At 42.7% G+C, this 22,544-nt stretch overlaps 1 protein-coding gene across 1 annotated transcript; it reads right to left on the bottom strand.

Moving 5' to 3' along the window:
• Positions 1-13,267: 13,267 nt before the first annotated feature.
• chrna6 (cholinergic receptor, nicotinic, alpha 6) lies at positions 13,268-22,165 on the bottom strand. Its single transcript, XM_067982282.1, has 6 exons — positions 22,105-22,165; positions 21,783-21,922; positions 21,598-21,642; positions 18,875-18,984; positions 17,751-18,753; positions 13,268-13,519 (listed from the first exon to the last, which is right to left on the bottom strand). The coding sequence occupies exons 1-6, from the start codon at positions 22,163-22,165 to the stop codon at positions 13,397-13,399; spliced, it is 1,482 nt and encodes a 493-aa protein (XP_067838383.1). The 3' UTR covers positions 13,268-13,396.
• Positions 22,166-22,544: the final 379 nt, after the last annotated feature.

Raw genomic sequence — 22,544 nt, 5'->3', positions numbered from 1 at the left:
AGGCCACCAGCAATTTAGACAATATAAATGCCAGCAGTGCTGTCTTTTTTGGTCCTGTAAAATTGTGCATTGCGAAACTCCATGCACCATGAACTGTGTGCTCAATGGCTGCCTACTTTTTGCAATCCGCACCCATCATAATGATGCTCCATGCTGCTGATTGAGTTTGTATTATGTAAAACTTACGCCATTGCATCAACAATTTTCCTTAATCCCAAGCTCCGAAGGGCTCTCTCTCTCCAGTGTGACATTTTCACTCCCCACATTAGCCACCCCTGTGGTTAACAGAGCAAGATCGACAGTTTAAAGACAATTTGTGATTTACGGTGAACGGATTTTATGCCGTGAACTCGCAGCTACCTATAGCTGTTAGCAAACGAGCTGGCAAGTTTTGTAATAAACTGCTTTTTAAGTCAGCTTGATTGATACATGTTTACTGACCTTTGCTGTACCAGAGCAGAACTTACAGTCATTTCATTGCAATTATATGTGGTGCCAGTGAGTTCAGTCAGATATCTCTCAGTCTGCTTAACCAGGCGTTCACGTATGTGTAAGCTTGAATGAGTCGAAAGAAAGTGCTGAGTGAATAGGAAACTATGATCTGAAATTGTTACATTGAGTAATACATTATTATGGTATAGTCTAAGGAGTCACATTGAAAAGGGATTGATGTGTGTATGCTGTTCGATATATTTCCTGCACTGATAAAACTTACTGCAGTGAGTTACAACTGGCTGCAGGTGGGGAATAAAATCCAGGCTGCCTCCAGAGCAAAACAGACTGCTGATCATTAACACATTTGCAAAAATTGGATGGTGGGAAGTAATCACATACTGGTTTAATTACAAAAATGTAATGAACTTGGTGAATTAAAGCATACCGCGGATGGTATGTGTTCCAAAAGAAACAAGAGAGATCAGGCTGAGTGTTGCACTGAGTCAAAACACTGCCCTCTTATCTCTGCTACCTTGTGTTGAATGTAACCCAAACTGATAAGATAATTGCTTCTTCTGTCAGCTGGCTGAAAAACAGCCAAGTGAACTGCGTCCGAGTGCAAAAACAACAACAACTTGCATTTATATTGTGCCATTAATGTAGTAAAACGTCCCAAGATGCATCTCAGTAGCGATTATCAAGCAAAATTTTACACCGAGCCACGTAAGGAGATATTAGGACAAGTGACCATAAGCTTGGTCAAAGAGGTAGATTTTAAGGAGCGTCTTAAAGGAAGAGAGAGAGGTATAGAGGAGGAGAGGTTTAAGGAGGGAATTCCAAAGTTTAGGGCCTAGATGGCTGAAGGAACGGACGCCAATAGTGAAGCGATTAAAATCGGGAATGCGCAAAAGGCAAGAATTGGAGGAGCGCAGAGATCTCGGAGGGTTTAGGGCTGAAGGAGGTTTCAGAGGTAGGGAGGGGTGAGACCATGGAGGGATTTCAAAACAAGGATGGGAATTTTAAAATCAGACCGGCAGCCAATGTAGGTCAGTGAGTACATGGGTGATGGGAGAACAGGAATTGGTGCGAGTTAGGATACAGGCAACAGAGCTTTGGATGAGCTCAAGTTTATGGAGGGTAGAAGAAGGGAGGCTGGCTAGGAGACCATTGAAATAGTGAAGGCATGGATGAGGGTTTCAGCAGCAGATGAGCCGAGGCAGGGGCAGAGACGGGCAATGTTACAGAGGTGGAAGTAGGTGGTCTTGGTGATGGAACAGATATGTGGTCGGAAGCTCATCTCAGGGTCAAATAGGATGCCAAGGTTGCAAACGGTCTGGTTCAGTCTCAGACAGTGGCCAGGGAGAGGGATGGAGTCGATGGCTAGGGAATGGAATTTGTGGTTTGTGGAGTTGAGTGCACTCAACACAATTACTAGTGTGTGTGATTCTGAACTGAAAGAAAGCAAGACTTGCATTTATATAGTGCCTTTCACGACCTCAGGATGTCCCAAAGTGCTTTACAGCATATGAAGTACTTTTGAAGTGAAGTCACTGTTGCAAAGTAGGAAACACAGCTGCCAATTTGTGCACAGCAAGGTCCCACAAACGGCAATGTGATAATGACCAAATAATTTGCTTTGAGGTGTTGGTTGAGGGATAAATATTGGCCAGGACACTGAGGAGAACTCCCCTGCTCTTCTTCAAAATAGTGCCATGGGATCTTTTACATCCACCTGAGAGGGCAGACGGTGCCTTGGTTTAACATCTCATCTGATAGACATCACCTTCGACAGTGCAGCACTCCCTCAGTACTGCACTGGAGTGTCAGCCTAGATTTTGTGTTCAAATCCCTGGAGTGGGACTTGAACCCACTCCAGGGACTTGACTGTAAGATCTGTTCATAATTTGGCACAAATTGCCACAGAAATCTAAGGGGGTATTAGATAGAATGGATATGTCACAAATCACAGTATGTGACACTCTTCTTAGGTGGCTTTCAAAATATATTGTTGGGGTAGAGTGAAGAGGGCATTGCCCTTCGTATTATGCCATTTCTGACCTTGGAATGTTTGACGCAAATCCTGGGTGCCTAAACTGGAAATTTGTTGCATTGCCACGTGGCATGCTTCACCTTGATGAACACAAAAGCTCACTAAAAGAGAGCAAAAAACGCATATTCATAAATTTTTCGAGGTTCCACGCCCGTAGCAGAAAATTGCTTGATGAGAGTGTTGATGGGAGAATTGGACATGGAGGTTAGCGCGGCCGATTTGCGGCACCCTCAATCAGGAGCACTGCGAATTGGAGACACTGACCTCCACACCTGATTCTGCAATCTGTGCCCCAGTCGAGTGAACCTTCACACCAGCCAATGTAACAATGGCCCAGATTTTTCTGCCAAAATAAAGGCGAGTTTAATGGCACTTGCCATTATTAACATGTAAATCGTCCAGCAACTTGTGGTGAGGAAGAGATACCTGGTGAATTATGAATCATTACAAGTTGCTGGACGTTTTGCTGTTAGCCTTGTGAAAAATAGGATAGGTTGCATGAGCAGAGACTAATCCAGAAACCCAAGAGACTCTCACAACCCAGCTCAGAAGCAAAGCATTCTAGAAATTGAGTCAGCTCATAGATTCTTTGGGATTGTTACAGGAGTGATTCAGATAAATTCTGAATGCAGATCAAGTGAGTATATCCATAAAGCTGCCAAGGAGGCTGTTGTGGTGGCATTCCTGCTGCTTCTTGTGGCAGAAGGATTGATGGGAGTGGTGACTACTGTGTTTGCATTAGTGATGATTGTCGCATCTTCTGCTATTCGTGCACCAGGTACTCGCTCATTGAGAAGAGAGCTAACAAGAGGCAAGGTTCTTTATCACCTTGAGAAATTAGACAGCCACCAACCCAGAAGCTCTTTGGTACGTATTCTAGCGGCTGGTTACAAAGCAATATCACCATTAGTTTGTAAACAACAACAACTTGCATTTAGATAGCACCTTTAATACAGTAAAACATCCCATGACACTTGACAGAACCGTTATCAAACAAAATTTGACACCGAGCTATGTAAGGAGATATTAGGACAGGTGACCAAAGGCTCATGCTCATTACCTCACCTGCCCATCCTATCAGATAGAAAATGACACATGTTGCATTAAGCTATAAATCACAGAGCAGAGAGAATACACAAAATAACGCCGTCCCTCAACCCAACCTAAAATATTCAGAGGGCTTTTACTTCTCAATTTGGCTTATCTGAATATATTATCACATACATTCCAGGCCATTTAAATCTTGCAAGTGGTCGGCAATGCAAAATTCACTGTCCTAAAGAACTGAATGCCAAAAATGCATTCATGACACAATATGAATGTATGTATATAAAATTTGTGCCGTTTGTCAATTGTGTATGAATGCATTGAAATATAATTTAATTTACACAACAGTTGTATAGTAAACGGCTTCTTAAGTCATCTCGTCCGAATGTGTATTTATTGATCAAATTCCACTGTCTATATTGTCTATGTACAGAAACATTTATTTTAAAAAATGATTTTTAAAAGTTAGTGTCCATAAAAGAAATCCTTTAGTAAATGAGTTGATCATTATCAACCTGTTTACAGTGCTCACCCTAGAGAAAGGCATTGGATTCTTCATAAACATATGGAGCAGGAGAGAAGCTCTTCCATGAACCAACTTTATTATTCCCTTCTTCCATCTGGGTGATAAATCTTTCAGTTTTGAACAAATTCCCCAAATTAGCATGTGACAGTTCTCCCATATCAAGGAAAAAATTAATTCATAGAATTAACAGCTCAGAAACAAGCCTAACCAGTCTATGCTGGTGTTCTTATGTTCACACGAGCCCCCTCCCACTCTATTTACTTCAGCTCACCCGATCAGCATATCCTATTCTTTTCTCCCTCATGTACGTACCTAGCTTCCCTTTTAATGCATCTGCGCTAATTGTCTGAACCACTTCGTGTGGTGGCAAGTTCCACATTCTTACCACTCTCTGATTAAGAAGTTTCTCTTGAATTCATTATTGGATTTATTAGTGACTATTTTATAGAGAACAAATTCATGCATAGAACAAAAGCCAGACTGTATTCAGAAAGGCGATGCATCTGGAATGATAAAATGCAGTAAACAGAATAACTCGACCCTCCCTCCAGCAGTAATTATTTTGAAGTACTGCATTTAATCACTCAAGTCTGCTGTTGGAGAGGGTGCCTTCATCTTAACATTGCCAATTAGTACAATTCCTTGCATGAAGCAAACTACACTAACTGAACATTGCTGGGCAATTTTCTAGGACCACCATTTGAGTCAACGAGAATTTGGATCAGATATTAAAACCCATGCTTCATAATTTAATGTTTGTGTGATGGAGAGATCGTGGCCCTGAAATTAAATCATGCCAAGCCCATTTTTCAGGTGCGAAACGGTCGCATAAGGGTCCAATATGGTGGGTGGCGTGCGCATGCCCATCCTGCGCTAGAAGTACACTGCCTGCCATATTGGATTGGGCTTCTCCTTAGGCATTCAGGTCGAGGGCCGGAATTATTTAAGAAGCTCATTATAATATTTAAATAAGGGCACCATGCTGGTTGTAGGACCCTTTTGTGAAATTGGCCTGTCCCCGCCCCTGATTCACCATGTGATAAACTCGGCCAGCAAGTCATGCCATTAACAGTCAACAAGGACCCTGCAGGAATGCTATTTAAAGGACTCATCTACTCCATGCTGGTTTGTCATCTTAGACTGTTGGTTAACTTCTGGGCCATCTTTTTGTCTGTATACTCTGTTCTATGACTGACTTTGTGAGTTCTGGGAACAACTTTGTGCTGGTACAGGAATGCTTATCTGCCTTGCAAATATTTTATTTCACTCATTGGTGGTCTGGTAGGTCTTCCTTTGGGGCTGGAGGGTGAGGGGAAGCACCAAAGAAGTCAGCAGCCAGCAGGAGCAGGTGGAAGGAGGGAGGAGGGCACTGCACAGGAGGCCCTACCCACAGCGCATCATCTACAGGGAATACTTCTCAACCTGACTCAGGAGCAATGTGTGAGGTGCCTGCACCACCAAGGAAGCTGTCACTGAGCTCAGTCACCTGCTACAGTCACAACTGAAGCCCCAAACCAGGTCATGGACCCCGTGGCCCTTAATCTTTATGCCAGGGGTCGTTCCGGGCTGCAGCAGGTGACATTAGCAACATCTCGCAGTTTACTGTTCACTGATCCATCAGGAAGGTGACCGACAGTCCCTACTCCAGGAGGAACACTTACATCTCCTTCTCCATGGACCAAGGGAGGCAAGACAAGAGAGCATTAGGCTTCACATGCATTGCAGGCTTCCCCAGGGTCCAAGCGGTCATAGACTACACTCACATTGCCTTCCTTGCCCCCCATTACCAGCCTGGCATCTTCTTAAACACAAACCGACACCGCTCACTCATAGCCCAGCTTGTTTGTGACCACAGGCAGCACAAAATGCAGATCTGTGACCGCTTTCCTGGCAGAAGCTATGATTCATTCATCCAGCGCCAGTCCTGTGTCTACCTTGATTCTAAGTAGACCACCAAGTCAGAGGCTGGCTACTTGGTGACAAGGGAAAGCTTGCCCATACGTGGCTCATGACTCCCGTCAGGAAGCCAGGCACAGACACAGAGCAGGCCTCCAATGAGAGCCATACTGCCAATAGAAATGTCATTGAGCAGACCTGTGAGCAGTGTGCTTAAACAACGGTTCTGCTGCCTGGACCGTTCTGAAGGAGCTCTGCAGTACACCCCTGACCTTATATACAAATTTGCGGTGGTTTGCTGCATGCTGCATAACTTTGCTACACAGATAGACCAGCCCTTAGCACCACCTGGGCAGGAAGAAGTGGAGGAGAAGGAGAAGGAGGAGGGAGAGCAGCAAGAACAGGAGCAGCATCGACCACCAGTGTTCCTAATTGCTGGAGCTCTCAAAGAACAACTAAAGCAAGAGGGCTCCACCTGAACCATCCCTCCCCTCCCCAATACACCTGTAGTGCCGCCATGCTTATAACCACCATCCTCACAACCACCATCCGATTGTCTTCCTTCAGTCCAGCCTCATAAGTCTTGCCTTCACTTGACTACAAATATTGCACCAACACCAAATCCAGAACAAAAAACTTTACTCCAACAACTCAATTCACATTTGTATGGTAGTTAACTTGCTGAATTAAGAATCATCCTTGTGAAAACCCTGTCTGCCTTGTGTACTCATTTCCTATCCTAGTGCTCCTCTGAAGTGCCTCCCCAGCGGCTACAGCTTGGGAGGTGGAAGGCTGCTGAGCTTCTATTGAGGACACTTCAGATAGCCATGGTGGGCGACCTCGAGAAGCTTTGTGTCTTGAGAGCCCTGCTGCAGACTACTGCATCTCAGTGTGGGCCGGGATAGTCTGGTCCAGCTGGCTGTGTTGCACTGACAAAGGCACTGGATGAGTAAATGGCAAGGGGGCAGGCATGCTGAGATCCTGAGAAAGGACAACAGGTGCCTCTACCATGGAGCCAATGCCAATATTTTGGAGCTCAGCACTCCTCCTGTTCAATGTGAAGTGCAGGAGTGAGGTGGTGTTCTGTAAGCCCCTGTCAATGCTGGACCCCAGAGCCAAGATGGCAGCAGTCTGAGCTTCCATGACAGCAGTATGAGCTGTCACCAGAGGCTCCATCATGGTGGACCCCACTGCCATGTTCATGGAGCTGTCTGCTCTCTGAGAATGTTGAAAGTAGGAGGTACAGAGTGTGTGAGTAGGAGGAGAAGGAGGTGGAGTGAAGTGTGGTGCAGTGATTCTAGGAGAGTGAAGGGAAGTGAGGAAGAGAAGTGTTGTGAGTAATGGGGCTGCTGATGGTGCGGGTGTGAGGAGCGAGTAATTGAGGTGAGAGGAAAAATTGTTACCTGAACAACTCTGGTGAGGTTATTGATGTTTTTGTGGCATTGCAGCCATGCCTTGAGAGTTAAGCTCCTTGCTTCACCTCTTCAGACACCTCTTCCCACTGCCTGCGATGGTGTTACCTGGCGGGCCTTCTGCAGCCACCCCCACCCCCCTCAACAGGAGGAACAGGATCTCCCTCCTCCAGTTGAAATCCTGGACTAGGGCCTCCAACGCTGCATCGGAGAATGTAAGTCCTCTCCATGGAGCTCTTGCAGCTACTTTTCACCTTTCAGAAAGTTTCCTGCTGTCTGTAGCCACAATGCACTTCCCCTTTAAGAGGTGCAGGCTACCTTTAAGTGGCATCAGAGACGTCCGATTTTCCAACACCCCCCCGCCCAAAACAGGCACATAGCCAATAAAGAGTGTGGGCAGCACAGGCTTAATGCCTCATTACAATGAGGTCCGAGCACCAATTTCCCGTGGTCCTTCTGACCACGTGAACAGGCACATGTAGCACATGCCCCACCCCAGGTGCACTCGTTTTTGGGCACAATCGAACATCTAGGCCTGTGTGAGTCAGAGAGCGCAGTTCAGCCCCTTGGCTTTTGAAGGATGCATAACATAGGGCAATCAGAAAGAAAAAAGAGGGCAAGCAGATTAATAACATTCTCCAGAGTCATTCAGAAACATGCTTATCCGTCTTCCAATGTCTATACTGCGCACCAAGCAGCATATCACTACCATTCTTCAGGGGGTATTGTAGAATCAAAGCATGGCAAATGAGTAGGCAAGTGTCTTCTCAAGAATGTTCCAGTTCTCGAATGTATGTCATTACATGCTGTATGATGAAGTGTATTGGGTTGTATCAGGTGCCATGAGGTACCTTTCAAAGGGTGGCTCCATAAATCCAAGGAGTCAACCATCCCACTTGGCTTCACCCTGGAATAAATGGGGAATCCATGATTTCTTTAAGATATGGCCGTCATAGGCACTGTCAGGATGTCATGCATTCACATAGTGGTCACAGGCCATTTGGCCATTGATTGAATGGTATACTTTTCAGTTGATGAATGTTGCATAGGGGCTTCAGTGGTAATGTGGGTAGTGATGCAGCCCTGGGAGCTTCACGTCTTCTGAAAAAGCCTGTTAGCCTTTCTTGCTGCCACTGCAATTCAATATTGATTTTAATGTATTTACTAGTATGTTGGAACAGAGCCTGAGTAATGCAGTAATGAACTACAAACTGACTTATCTTTTTCAAATCTCCTGCCATCGCCTGAAAGGAGCCAATGGCAAAATAATTGAGTGTCATTATTAATTTCACTGCAGCTGGCAGCAACCTGTAGATGTTGCTGCTTGGTTGCAGGAGATGACACAATTCATCTATGGCTTTTTTGGTGAGGTGTCACCTCCTCACAAACTGATCCTTGGTAAGACCAAGATAAATGTGTTGTTGTTAGTCGACATGTTGCCTGAGGTAGCAGTGATGTCATGATGATCCATCTCCTACGTTCCCTACTAATCATCTCCTCTCTACTCCTTTCTCGGTATGTTCAGCTGTTGCTCAGTGGATAGCACTCTTACCTCTAACAAGTAGAAGGCTGTGGGTTCAAGTCCCACTCCAGAGACTTGTGCACATAATCCAGGCTAATACTTCAATGCAGTTCTGAGGGAGTGCTACACTGTTGGAGGTATGAGTTTTGGATGAGACATTAAATCAAAGCCCCATTTGCCCTCACAAAGGTTCCTATTTTGATGAAAAGCAGGAGAGTTCTTCCTGGTATCTTGGCCAATATTTATCCCTCAACCAACTTCACTAACTAAAAAAACAGATTTACTGGTCCTTGCCACATTGCTGTTTTTGGGATCTTGCTGTGTGCAAATTGGCTGCCACGTTTCTTACATTACAACAGTGACTACATTTCAAATGTACTTCATTGGCTGTAAAGCACTTTGGGATGTCCTGAGGTCATGAAAGGCGCTATGTAAATGCAAGTCTTTCTTTCTTTCAGCAAAGTGAGCATTGCTGATACACCCATGCTACAATGTGAACTGAAACAATTGAGTCACCCATTACAATACCTCCTGCTGTGCTCTATTCTCTACCTCAGTCAGTGCTTTCCCCACTACCTTAACACTACATTAACATGAACATTGTTAATGCAATGTGGGCTGAAAAATAATTGTGAGTACATTTTCATACTTGCTTTAATTGGTGTCTGACAAGCTTTTCACAAGCCACAAAACTATTTTACTGGCTCGGTGTGCTAATATTAGTTTGGTTCAGTTCCAGGAGGAATTTTATGAACTTGGCAAATTTTGTGTTGATGCTCCATTAATGCTGACTCACCAAATTACTGCACATAAATGCACACTTAGTGCATAAATTAGTTTTAATGCATAATTTCACTCCCTCAGTTCCAAATTAGGGGCAGTTTCGTACTTTGGATTATTCCCTAAATAACAGAGTTGGCACTTCCCAAATTAATATTGCATAGAACCATATAGTCATCAGAGAGAGGAAATCTTCATTCTAACAATCCGATTTGGATTGAAACCTAGGTGTTAGCAGTGAAAGGAATGTGTGTTAATCCATTGCCCTGTCTATTCTCTGTGGTGATTTTAACTTTAAAATATTTACATTTCATCTTGTTATAATCCATGTAAATAGAAGTACCAAGATATTACATAGTGAGATGAATATAATATTTATTCTATTCAGGAGGCTGACTTGTATAATTTATTCAGGCCTTTTCAGCCTTCGTGGCTCTACAATCTGAAACTTTCTTCCTAAATTCCCTTCATTTTGTTACCCCTCTTCAAAAGCATTCTCAAAACTTACCTTTTCAACCATACCTTTGTTCATCTCTCCTAATTCTTCTCCTACTTTTGCTTGTTGCCTGTCCTGCTTCTGTGAAGTGCCTTCGGATGTTTATTATATGGAAGACATTATATGAATGCATTTTGTTGTTTGTTGGATTGCAAATTACAGGGTCAGAAAGCCGCGGCTGTAGATAAGCCTATCTCTAGGCAGATCAATCCTATTATATCAACTTATTGTTGTGCTGCATCTAATCAGAAATACATGGAGGGAACACAAGCAAAAACATTAATATTAATAAATTATTTGCAGGAGTGTATTTTGTCATCTCCTTATTTGTATACCATGTGCTTATGTGCATGTGAATAAATGCCTGCAATGATAACTTCTGTGCTCTCCATCTGGTAGCACTGCCATTGTTGGAAGGTGGTCTGTTGATTCTGGACTTTCATATTGTCCATAAGGAATGTTGGAATGCTCAGTGCCATTCCTTGATAGTGGAGTATCAAGCTAAGGAATTTGCTATAGAGGGTTCTCTGACTTTCAGTGTGTCACCAAAAGAAATGTGGACAGAGCTGCGTGATATCAGGAACAAGCTACTACTATGAGCACCAATATCCTGTCGCTGATAGTGAGCATCTTCTCACCACTGCCACTGATCAATCTGAGAATAAATAATGTGCAGCTTTTAAAGTGAGAAAAATTGTTGATTCTATTCCTTCTCCAAGGCTATCTATCCCTAATGGCACACATTCCTGACTGTTTGAGTTTGTATGTTTTCAGTCCAAGATCAGTTGGTGTTTTCTTCCTTTTTTTAAACCAATACCATTGCATATCCTTGGTCTGTATGCACATTGACCTTTTACTGAATCCAAAAGGAATATTTATGTGCACAAGCACTCAACTGTATTGCTTTAATGACAAGAATATGCTTTAGAAGAAGCTGTTGAGTAGCAGAATCCCCTCTCTGCAACATCCATAACACTCCATAAACAGAGGAACAAATCAAAACGCCTTGCTTATTGGCATTTAGTTTTCAGCTGCTTGAAACATCCTTTATCCATTGCACAATGTTTAACATTTGCATTACAACAGTGACTACACTTCAAAAGCGCTTTGGGACATCCTGAGGTCGTGAAAGGCACTATATAAATGCAAGTCTTTCTTTTTTTTATTGTATGTGATCTAACTTTATGCAGTAACTCATAACAATTGTTTTCTTATGTGCTGCTATGCTCCAAAGATAAAGTTACTCTCCAGGTGGCTCTCCTGAGGCAAATGCAGTATCCAGTGACAAACTGAGCTATGCAGATCAGGTAGGTCCCAGATTAGATCACTGAGTTCAGTTGGCTGATTTCAGGCTGGTTGTGGTAGGAATGATTTGGCCTTAGCTCCCCAACAAGGGAGAGGGGAAAAACATTCGGGTTTCCCTATCCTGATCGCTGTTCAGCAACTCAAGCTGGAAAGTTCATGGGGGTGATTCTTACTCCGAGCCGGGTACCCCGTGTCCCCGCAGATATTTGCGTGGGGAATCCGGAAGCGAACTGAGTGCGTCTCGGTATCCGATCGCAACTAAATTGAAGGTGAGTATTTGAGCTTCCCATGCACCAGGCAGCCAGATTGACAGACTCCATTGCCTGTTGAGCATGAAAGGAGCTGCAAATCTGAGGGTATTGGGGGGGGGGTGGGGGGCGAGGGAGAGAGAGATCATCAGGCTTGGAAAAAATCAAGGGGGGAGGAGGAGAAGGGACATGGATGACATCGGTGGGGGGGGGGGGGGGGGTCAGCCAGCATTGGACATCGGGGGGAGGGGGTGTTCAGGTCACAGGGGGTCTATCATCGGGGGAGGTACCCAGTTGGGGGGGGGTTGGTCGATCGCAGGTGCCCTTTCGGCCAGGTGAGCTTGTTGAGCCTGGATGAAGCACTGATGCTCCTCCGGGCCCACATGCAGTGCAATAAAGGCACTCATTTAATGGAGCCGGCCCTTCCCGTCTACTTTCACCTGCTGTGAATCGGAAGTGATGGGAAACCCGAACAGGTAAGGTTAAATTCAGTTAAGTTTTCCAATACACAAAATATTAAGTACCTCAAGTATTTCAATGAGGTACATTGCCCTTTAAGTATTGGCCCGCTAGCTTTAAGTGGGAGTGGGACTGCCTAGTATCTGCTGTGCGCACGCAGACAAACCTGCCTGGGTTAAACCCAGAAGTGGACGTGTTGGAGCCGAGATGCGGCCCCGCTCCAAATATCTACTATTTTGACTGCCACCTGCCCCAACCCACCTGTTCTTGGGGGTTAAAATTACCCCCATGTGTCAGGTAAGGACAGGCTAAACTGTGATGCCTTCCAGAATCAAATAGCCTCCTGATCCTCATTGTCTAGGCTCAATTATGAGGAATGATCACTTCTGGTACTCATAGAACCATGCATCAGTGATGACAGGAGAGGGGAAAAGATTGCAAAACAATACTTAGAAACAAAGTATATTAGGTAACATTTGTATTTCAGATCTAATACATTCAAGGTGCATAAAATAAAAATATTGTAATGGTTGGAACCAACAATAACATCGGGAGCAATGGAAAACCCGAACAGGCAAGGTTCTGAGTTATTTTAATATCAGTGCTCTTTAATTTTTTGCAGATGCTATATTTTGGAAACCTTTCATTTTCTTCTCTCATCCATATCCTATCACAAACATTCCCTCAAAATTCCCTGGTGTCCTAAGTACTTTGAAGAAAGACATTGGACATGTTTTATCTACTATCTTATTTAAATTTACATTAAAAACAGCTACAAATGAAAAAAATCTTTATAAGTAGTTGATGGAAGGGTAGCACAATAAGAACAAACATGATACACAATATTGATTTCCTGGTTGCTATATAGTTTGAAATGTTAATGGGAGTACATTTTTAATGAAGTAATCATTACATCACTCACAATTTAGTAAGACTGGACATGATCTACTAGTATTATGATCTGGTACAATGAACTGTAATACAGATGATTTATGGTTTCAAACATAAAAGGTCACAGGAACAGTGTTTTGATAACAGTAAATCTTTGTACAGTATCAAGGACAGATTTTAATAGAGTCATATTTCATTTTTTTATATTGTCATGCTATATTTGACAGCCTATATGTTCTGGTATGACATGATATCACACTGGTATGATATACATTGCATCTTAACACTATGGATTTCCATAGATCTCAGATGCTACTATGGCACTGTATTTACTCTGCAGCCATCAGTGGCTGTAGAAACAATCCTGCTGTTCCCAGAACACAAACTAATACAAATACCCACAGGAATATCCTGTCAATTACCATTGCCACATACTTCCAATCATCTTCCACCTGCAAAACACAAACAGAGCACCGTATTACCTACCCACTTCTTTCAAATACAGATAATTAATACCACCCTCCCCATGCTTAGCTTTTGAAGGGGTGTTGAGTTTTGGTAATGGAATATAGGACATGGGACAGGACAAATTGATTGATAGAGATATGGAAAAACCAAAAGCAACTATATATATATATAAATAAATAAATAAATGAGAGAGAGAGAGAGAGAGAGAGTATTTTTTGTGTCATTTTATTATTGAAAATAACCTGATGTGCCTGAGGTTCTATATCCGAAGTCTTATCCTGTAACATCATCCAACACAAGGCATTACTTTAATGAAAATACACGGTATTAAAGAAATAAATTGGTGAATTGCAAACAAATCAGTATCAATGAAGTATATTAAAGGATAGACACTGTTGTAACGTAGAGAAACACAGCAAGGTCCCACAAACAGCAATGAGATAAATGACCAGAAATAATCTGTTTTTGGTGGCAGTGGTTGAGAGATACATATTGGCCAGCTCATTGGGAGAAGTCCCCTGCTCTTTCGTGCCATGGGATCATTTACCACCTGAGAGGGCAGATGGAGCCTCGGACTCACATCTCATCTGAAAGACAGCACACCTCCGACAGTGCAGCATTCCCTCAGTACTGTCAGCCTAGATTACGTGCTCAAGTCTCCGGAATGGGGCTTAACTCACATGCTTCCTGGTAGTGTGTCTTACAAAAGTGGAAGCTATATTCTGGGAAAGGGATGTCTGCTTCAGTTATACTTCAGGTACAGTTTGACACTTGTACCAGTTTTAAGAATGGTGAGAATCACCAATCTGAATTATACTGTTCTCTAGTCAGGAGGAAAGTAAGATTCTGTGCATGTGTACTTAAATCCACATCCAGCGTTCTTTTGACTGTTCTCTAGCTGACAGATGCTCTTTTGTCATTACAAACTTAAGGGAGATCCAGTAGATTATTACAATCTAAAGGAAGATCCAGTAGATCATTACAAACAAAAATGATGTGCTTTTTAAAATGTAAAGGTTGGCTTTCCATCTGTGCAGTTATACTGCAAATAGAGCCAAACTAAAGTGATGGGACTGGGCACCTTTTCTGGGTCATTACACAGTCCAAGCAAATTGCTGAAGTGACGCTGGTTCAGTTGCAACTGAGCTTCAGAAAAAAACACTGCACTCAAACAAAATGAGCAGTACAGCTCCACTGCTAACTTTAAAATAATCGTGTGGTATAACCGCACAACCAACTTTTCAAAAATGGGATTTAATTTGTCGATGGATCAGAAAAGGAACACCGTCATCAATCCCTCCGCCCTGACTCTGTGAAAACCTTCGTCAGGTGCTGCCTGTAAAGTTATTGCTCGCAAGTTGGATTTACTGGTCTGTTTAATTGTGCCATCTCTTGGTTTGGTCAGACTTATTCATATGTACCACAGTTCGCAATCAACCGCAAAGTGACTTTAAGGATAGTATTGAGCTGTGTTTAATTGGATACGTTAATGGGTGAACCAAACAAAACAGTTCAGTTCTCCTTTAAGACCAATGCTCTTTTCTTATTAACGTCAGAGTCTTATTAAATGTAGAGAACCCGATTAATCCAATGTTTAGATGAAAACAAGCCATAGTCTTTGGTACCTGCTGCAAACTCTGTTCCCTAGGCACCGACTCCATCCCTCTCCCTGACCACAGTCTGAGGCTGAACTAGACCTTTTGCAACCTTGGTGTCCTATTTGACCCTGAGATGAGCTTCCGACCACATATCCGCTCCATCATCAAGACCACCTACTTTGACTTCCGTAACCTCGCCCGTCTCCGCCCCTGCCTCAGCTCATCTGCTGCTGAAACCCTCATCCACGCCTTTAATACCTCCAGATTAGACTATTCCAATGCTCTCCAGTCTGGCCTCCCATCTTCCATCCTCCATAAACTTGAGCTCATCCAAAACTCTGCTGCCCATATTCTAACTCGCACCAAGTCCCGTTCTCCCATCACCCCTGTGCTCACTGACCTACATTGGCTCTCAGTCCAGGAAGGCCTCGATTTTAAAATTCTCATCCTTGTTTTCAAATCTCTCCATGGCTTTGCCACCCCCCTATCTCTCTAACCTCCTCCAGTCCTACAACCCTCTGAGATCTCTGTGCTTCTCCAATTCTTGCCTCTTGCGCATCCCTGATTTTAATCGCTCCACCATTGGCGGCCGTGCCTTAAGCTGCCTAGGCCCTAAGCTCTGGAATTCCCTGCCTAAACCTTTCGGCCTCTCTCTCCTCCTTTAAGACGCTCCTTAAAACCTACCTCTTTGACCAAGTTTTTGGTCATCTGACCTAATACCTCCTATGTGGCTCGGTGTCAAATTTTGTTTGATAATCGCTCCTGTGAAGCACCTTGGGATGTTTTACTATATCAAAGGCGCTATATAAATGCAAGTTGTTGTTGTTGTTGAAAAACATGAGAAAGAAAACTAGAGTTGCCCGCATTTTCTTTTTGTTTTAAATTGAAGTGCCCTATTCCCATTACCTGAAAAAATATGCAGATGCAAGTTAGCTACTGAAGGCCTTTTATACTGGCTTGCTCTAAAAGATGTCAGCAGTACTGAGGGAGTGCTGCACTTTCAGAGGTATGTCATTTGGATGTGTCCTTAAATCCTGTCTGCCCTCTCAGGTGGAAATAAAAAATCCCACGGCACTATTTGAAGAGCAGTGAAGTGCTTAACGGTGTCCTGGTAAATATTAATCCCTCAGCCAACATCACTAAAACAGATTATCTGATCATTTATCTCATTGCTGTTTGTGAGACCTTGCTGTGTGCAAATTGGCTGCTGCATTCCCCTACATTGCAACAGTGACTACACGTCAAAAGTAATTCACTGGCACAAGTAAAGTGCGTTGGGATGTCCTGAGGTCGTGAAAAGCACTTTTCTTTACAAGCTCTTTCTTTAAAAGGTACAGAAAATGCACAATGCAAACAGATCGAAATATAGTAAGAATTATTTTAATCAAGGTCAATGGGCAAATGTGTTTATATAACATGTGTGTGTTTATATAACAAAAGTAGGGATGGATTGTAAAATTTTACTCTTTTGTGGCATTTTCACTGTTTACTTCATTGTTCATCTTGCAATTGCATAATTTAAACGGTTAATGCTATTCATTGGACTGTAACATTCCCACCTTCAGCAATTATAACACCCCGAGGACCAATCTAACAGTGGCTGCAGCTTTTTGTTTTCCTTGGTGACGTGCAATAATTAAATAGACCTCATAATATTTGACACAAAAAGAGCCAGCTCGCCCACATTAACCCCATAAATACCGGCCTTCTCACTATTTGAATTAGCGAATGATCAGTACATTTCACAGAAAGCAACATTGATATCACGACTTATAGAAGCAAAAATCCAAACAAAAAGTTAAAATACCTGATTTCGTAATGGAGTTTGCCAAGAATAAGATATAAATACATAAATATAAAAATAAAAATATAAAATAAATATAAAAAATACAAATACATAAAAGATATAAAGATGTGAATGCAGACAGGGGATGGTGGATGTTTGCACTGATTAATGCAGCAGTAGTTTAATCTCTCCATTCTGATGGTGACTTAAATCATGGAAATAAAACGGTAGTGGGTTATAGATATCTGTGTGCATTTTAGCCTGCTTTTGGAGCTGAGGGAAGATTGCGAGGGACCATTTGCAAGGAGGCATTTCTAATATCCATCAACGATACTAAAATTACTCACCACTTGATAACATTACTGTGACACGTACTGCTATTTTTTTTTAAGTAATCTGTATTTTTTTTCTTTCCCTATGGTTGAATTTTGTCTTTGGCGACTGGACTCCTTTTCAGGTACTTAGGTCATTGAGACTTCCCATTGGAATAATAACTCCTATGGGTGAGAATGTCTTCCTGCCTGGGATAAAATTAATTTCTTCCTCAGTAGTCAATGAGAACACATGGTGGCTGAGATATGTGAGTTTATGTACATTAAAATCTGCCTAAAATGCTAATGTGTGTATAAGTAACGCTGAAGTGATACTGCCCTAAGACTGTAAGAGGTATATGGTGATGTGGGCAATGTTGAGGGATATTGTCAAAGTTTGACTGAAAGGTGCAAAGGGCATTTAATTTGCAGCTAGGAAGCAAAACCACGGGGCTATTGAGAGTACAACAACCATATTGCTTGACCATTAAGTGGAGGCAGACTGAGGATCTCTACCTACCTCTCTGGCTGCATTCTGGCTCTTTGTGTTTTCTGCAATGTATTTGACGCTCTCTATAGCCTGTCGGATTTCAGGCGAAAGAACTGAGACAGCCAGCAAAGCGTCGAGTGACTGAGGACTGATGTGTCTGCCCAGGTTACAGGAAGCTGCGTCACTGGGCTCTTTACAATACTGGCAGGAGCATTTTGGCTGGTCTTTTGCCAACTTGTAGTCTCTGTATTCCAGATAGTTGGTACAGTCTGTTTGGGGACAGTTATCTTTCCTTTGCCTGCTCCTTAATTTTTCAGCTTGCTTTTCATCTAAAGGCCTTCTCATCAGCATCACTCTGGGTAAGAAGTGCAGAAAGATGCTCCGCACCCACTCCGGCATGATGTGAGTGGTGGGAGTTCGATAGTGGACATTCAGGACAAAGACTGTTATAACGATGGAGAGAGTTACGAAGATCATTGTAAATAAGAGGTACTCGCCAATCAGAGGAATCACCAGAGAGGTGGAAGGGATAGTTTCAGTGATGACCAGCAGAAATACCGTCAAGGAGAGGAGGACTGATATACACAGAGTGACCTTCTCCCCACACTCAGAGGGCAGATAAAAAACTAGAACAGTTAGAAATGATATCAACAGGCAGGGAATGATCAGGTTGGTGGTGTAAAACAAGGGCAGTCTTCGTATGTAGAATGAATATGTGATGTCCGGATAAATCTCTTCACAGCAATTGTACTTAATGTCATGTTTATATCCAGGAGCGTCTATGATCTCCCATTCGCCACTCTCCCAAAAGTCTTTCAGATTTACTTTGGATCCTATGATTGCTAGGTCAATCTTGGCTTTATCGTAGGTCCAGGATCCAAATTTCATCGAACAGTTCTGATAGTCAAAAGGAAAATAGGTGATGTCCATCGGACAGGAGCTTTTGAAAATAGCAGGAGGTATCCAGGTAACGGTGCCATCATACTTGAGTAGTGCTTTGGTTTTGTCTTCAACTTGGAAATCTCCTATCGCGCTGCAAAGGCAAAGGGTCCAAAAGTAGTCAGTGCATCTAGAAAATATCTGGAGAAACACTGATTAAATACTCCCATCAGATTACAGAGCTAGTGCCCTTTTAATGGTCACTTGAAACTCACTTGTTATACAGCACAATGTCTGGTTTCCATATCTTGTCAGACGGAACTCTGATGTATTGGATCCCATCATAGTCAACTGGATTCCATCGCAATTTGTAATCGTTCCAGATCTGTTAGAATAATTCAGTACCCAGGGAAGAATGGAAACACTGCATTCATTTTAAATATATGCAATGTTGTTTTATCAACAGCAAAAGTATTTATTATGCATGGCCCACTATTAATTTACTGAAATGTTTTAATACTAGATTTACTCTGCTATACACACAACAGTCATTAAATTCGTAAAAATAGGCCGCAGTTTAAAATAAAGAAACGCATAATCTCGTGTTATATGTGGATCTAAGTGTATCATTTTAACTGAACAGTAATACAACGATGATGATAAATAATGTAATTATCTGTTAGAGTCAAGCTGGTGAAGAGGAGGAAAGCCAGACTTTGCATTTGCACTATCACAGTCCAGCATGTTTTAATGACGCCACTCGCGACTGAAAAGTCAAATAATGATCAGTTGCTTGACGTACAAGTGATGTTCTGATTCTCAATTTAAACCCCCACCATTACGTATAATACAATACTAACTACTCAGAATCTTTAAGATAGACCAAGCTTTAAAAACCTACACCCAGGGATCATTTGCAATCATTTAAAATGTCAGGAGTGTTTCTTTATTGCAGATTAAGACTACACTTAGCATGCATTTATAATGCACCAAGTGAACTGATGGCGAATTGCTCCGAAGGTATGTCAGGTTTGCGGAGCTAATTTACACTTGACTCTCCCAAAACCTGATCTTACTTCCTGGATATAAATAATCCCAAAGTCTGTTGAATTGATTCTACAATGACACGCATGTGAAGATGTCACAATGCCCAGAGCACATGCATATATGGCGGTTAGTTGCATTTATGAACGACAGAAATAATTTCCTACATTAGGCACAACCAACTGTTTATTATTCATAAAATTGCTAATTTTATCTGCCGTGCTCCTTCTCCAGTGTGAATTCTGGAACCCAAACTGCAGAAGGCCTAATTTACACCGCAGTCTGGAATTTGCAATTCAGTTGTGAAACCAGCGGCTCCTGGGAGTTTTTACAGCAGACATTTCACTGTGATAGCTTGCCTCAATCTTTGTATATGCCAACTTCAGCACAGCAGAGACTGGTTTGTTGCAATGCCACGCTGGTGTATAAACGCACCATTATACCCAAATTACACTGCAGACAATGGCTTGTGCTCTTCTCACCAGCAGAGAGCACTGCAGATGAGTACTTACAAGCATGCGTAGAACTAGCTTTCCTGGCGGCTATTTTTTTTAATGCTCTCCCAGAATGTAAAAGAATAGATTCAGCGCAAAGTTTCTAAAGTGTCCAGGAAGTCCAACTGGCCACTTAATCACTCCATAAGGCCAGCTTCACATTGGACTGGAGGCTCAGCAGTGTGATATCGTTTAGGGAGTGGGGGAATCTCACACTGCTTGGGTTTGATGGTCAGGGATCAGATTGGAACTTGACTCCTGAGAAATACTATTGTTTCACATCAGTGGGCACCTGAAATTACTTTACATGAATGCAAACGTGGTAATATAACTCCATCCTAACACACATCTAAATAACTATGGTTTTCTTGGATACACATAAGCTTAGAAATGACTGTTGGAAATATTAGCAGATGAGCACCAAACACACTCATATGACCTCGTGTTTCTATACTGCTGGAGGTTTTAACCCACTTAGAGTAAACAGGTTAACCTCTGTTTCATTATAATAGACAGAGGAATGACATGTGATTGGATTAAGCCTTGGTCCATTAATGTCACCAATAGTATTTTCTAATTTATGATTGAAAATTATTGAAAAGTAAATTTAGAACAGACACTGGCAAAATGTGTTCTTTCAAAGAGTGATATTCACTTCTGACAGTCTACCAGCGAAGTTAACAAAGGTAAAAAAACCATTGTGGTTATTCAAGGTACAATCCTATGTTATGATGGAAGAGTTAATGCACTAGAGGGGTGAACTTCAATGGACAGGAATGGCCTTCACCATCCTTGACTGTTCTCATGATATCACGTCATAAGCTCTCTTTTCTTTGTGTACTCTTCACAGAATCATAGAGCATAGAAGGAGGCCATTCGGCCCCAAGCCATCATGCCTGTGCCGCCTCTTTGAAAGAGCTGTCCAATAAGGCCCCCCCCCTCCCCTGCTCTTTCCCCAAAGCCCTGCAATTTTTTACTCTTAATCATGTTAGCGCTGAATCATTTGTTACGGCTTTCAAAATTGGTTTCTTTCAGATGGCCTCCACCAGAACAAATAGTACACGCTCTGGTCCAAGGTTTCATGTGCCCAGACTGAACTGTTATAATGAAGTGAACCACACACAATGCCTTCATTCACATTATTCTTCAAATAATCCAAGAGGATCAGATTTTCTGTTGCTACTAATTCAGTGCACATCTCAAAGTGCACTCTTTTGCTTTTGATAATCTAAGTGGACTGTGATGAAATTAAGGGCTAGAAGGGAATCAAGCTCTCAGACACCGGAAGTAAGTAAATAGCAGAAATTGAAGTTGGCTCTGGTTCACGTAACTGAGAAACTGGTCTAGTTAGAACATATATATATATATGGGTGCTAATGTTACAGCTGTTGCAAGAGGCAAGCAGTTATTTCCCGAGAAGAAGCGATTTTCTTATGTACAGTGTACCTGGGACAACTTACATGTCGCAGCCAAAGATTTGTCTCCATTATTTGGTTGACTTCGTCCTGCCGAAGAGGTGATTGAAATGAAATGCATTACACTTTAAAATAACAGCACCGTCCAAAAACACGCGTGCAATCAAGTTCTTTTATATATATATATATATATATTTAAAAAAAGGCGCACTCGCAGGTCTTTCCCTTACCACTTTGATCAGCTGGGACATGGAGACCTCAAACTGCACTGTGACCGGGTCAGAAACATTCTCCACCGGCCTGATGTATTGATTATAACGGCGGAATATCCTCCGGAACAGCCTGTCTTCTGCTTTGGAGGAAATGCAACCTGCACCAGAGAGAAAAAAAAACCACGAGTAAAGGGCGCAGAATATAAATTGCACCGTATCTCACTTACTCGTGTCAGTCTCAACAAGGAGACATTTAGTGTAACCTTCCCGTTTTAGACCAGTAATAACCCTGGTCATTATGCCCGCAATCTATATGTGATGAGATAAATCGTGCCCTTACCTTGTATAAATAAGGGCAATGCAACAAGGATGAATGGATGCGGTTTCCTCGCAGTTGTCATCTGTCCCCTTGTGTGCGGAAGCTGCTGCTTTCTGCTGGAAGTTGAGTTGCTGCAGGTAGTCCCTGGTCGGAAGGGACGATCAGCCGGTCTCTCCAGCTGGACTAAAGACACACACGAGCTCCGGGCTGTGCTCCCTCCTTCAGCTTCGAGGCTGCAGTTTGGGCTCCTCGCCTCCTGTCAATCAGCCTCCGGGTACCCCGCCCGCTCTCCTCCTCCTCCCCCACCCCCCCCCAGTGCAAACACTGCAGGGATGAACAGAGGGCGTCCCTTTGGGAGGGAAAGCGCTTCAGACCATCACACACACCGTTATCGACCTTTGTCTCAGTATCTCATCACTATTCTGCTTGGACAGATGTGGGGTGGGTTTTCCTGTGGTGTT

This window comes from Heptranchias perlo, chromosome 4 (genome assembly GCF_035084215.1).
Source record: "Heptranchias perlo isolate sHepPer1 chromosome 4, sHepPer1.hap1, whole genome shotgun sequence".
Classification (NCBI taxonomy): domain Eukaryota; kingdom Metazoa; phylum Chordata; class Chondrichthyes; order Hexanchiformes; family Hexanchidae; genus Heptranchias; species Heptranchias perlo.
This window is presented reverse-complemented; position numbering and strand designations above follow the sequence as displayed.

Bases quoted from the DNA above. Each gene is read 5' to 3' on its own strand.
- chrna6 (XM_067982282.1), bottom strand. From the start codon at position 22,165: ATGACAACTGCGAGGAAACCGCATCCATTCATCCTTGTTGCATTGCCC. The intron at 21,923-22,104 runs GTAAGGGCACGA...TCTCTGGTGCAG, and splicing joins ATTGCCCTTATTTATACAAG to GTTGCATTTCCTCCAAAGCA. The intron at 21,643-21,782 runs GTAAGGGAAAGA...CCTCTTCGGCAG, and splicing joins TGTCCCAGCTGATCAAAGTG to GACGAAGTCAACCAAATAAT.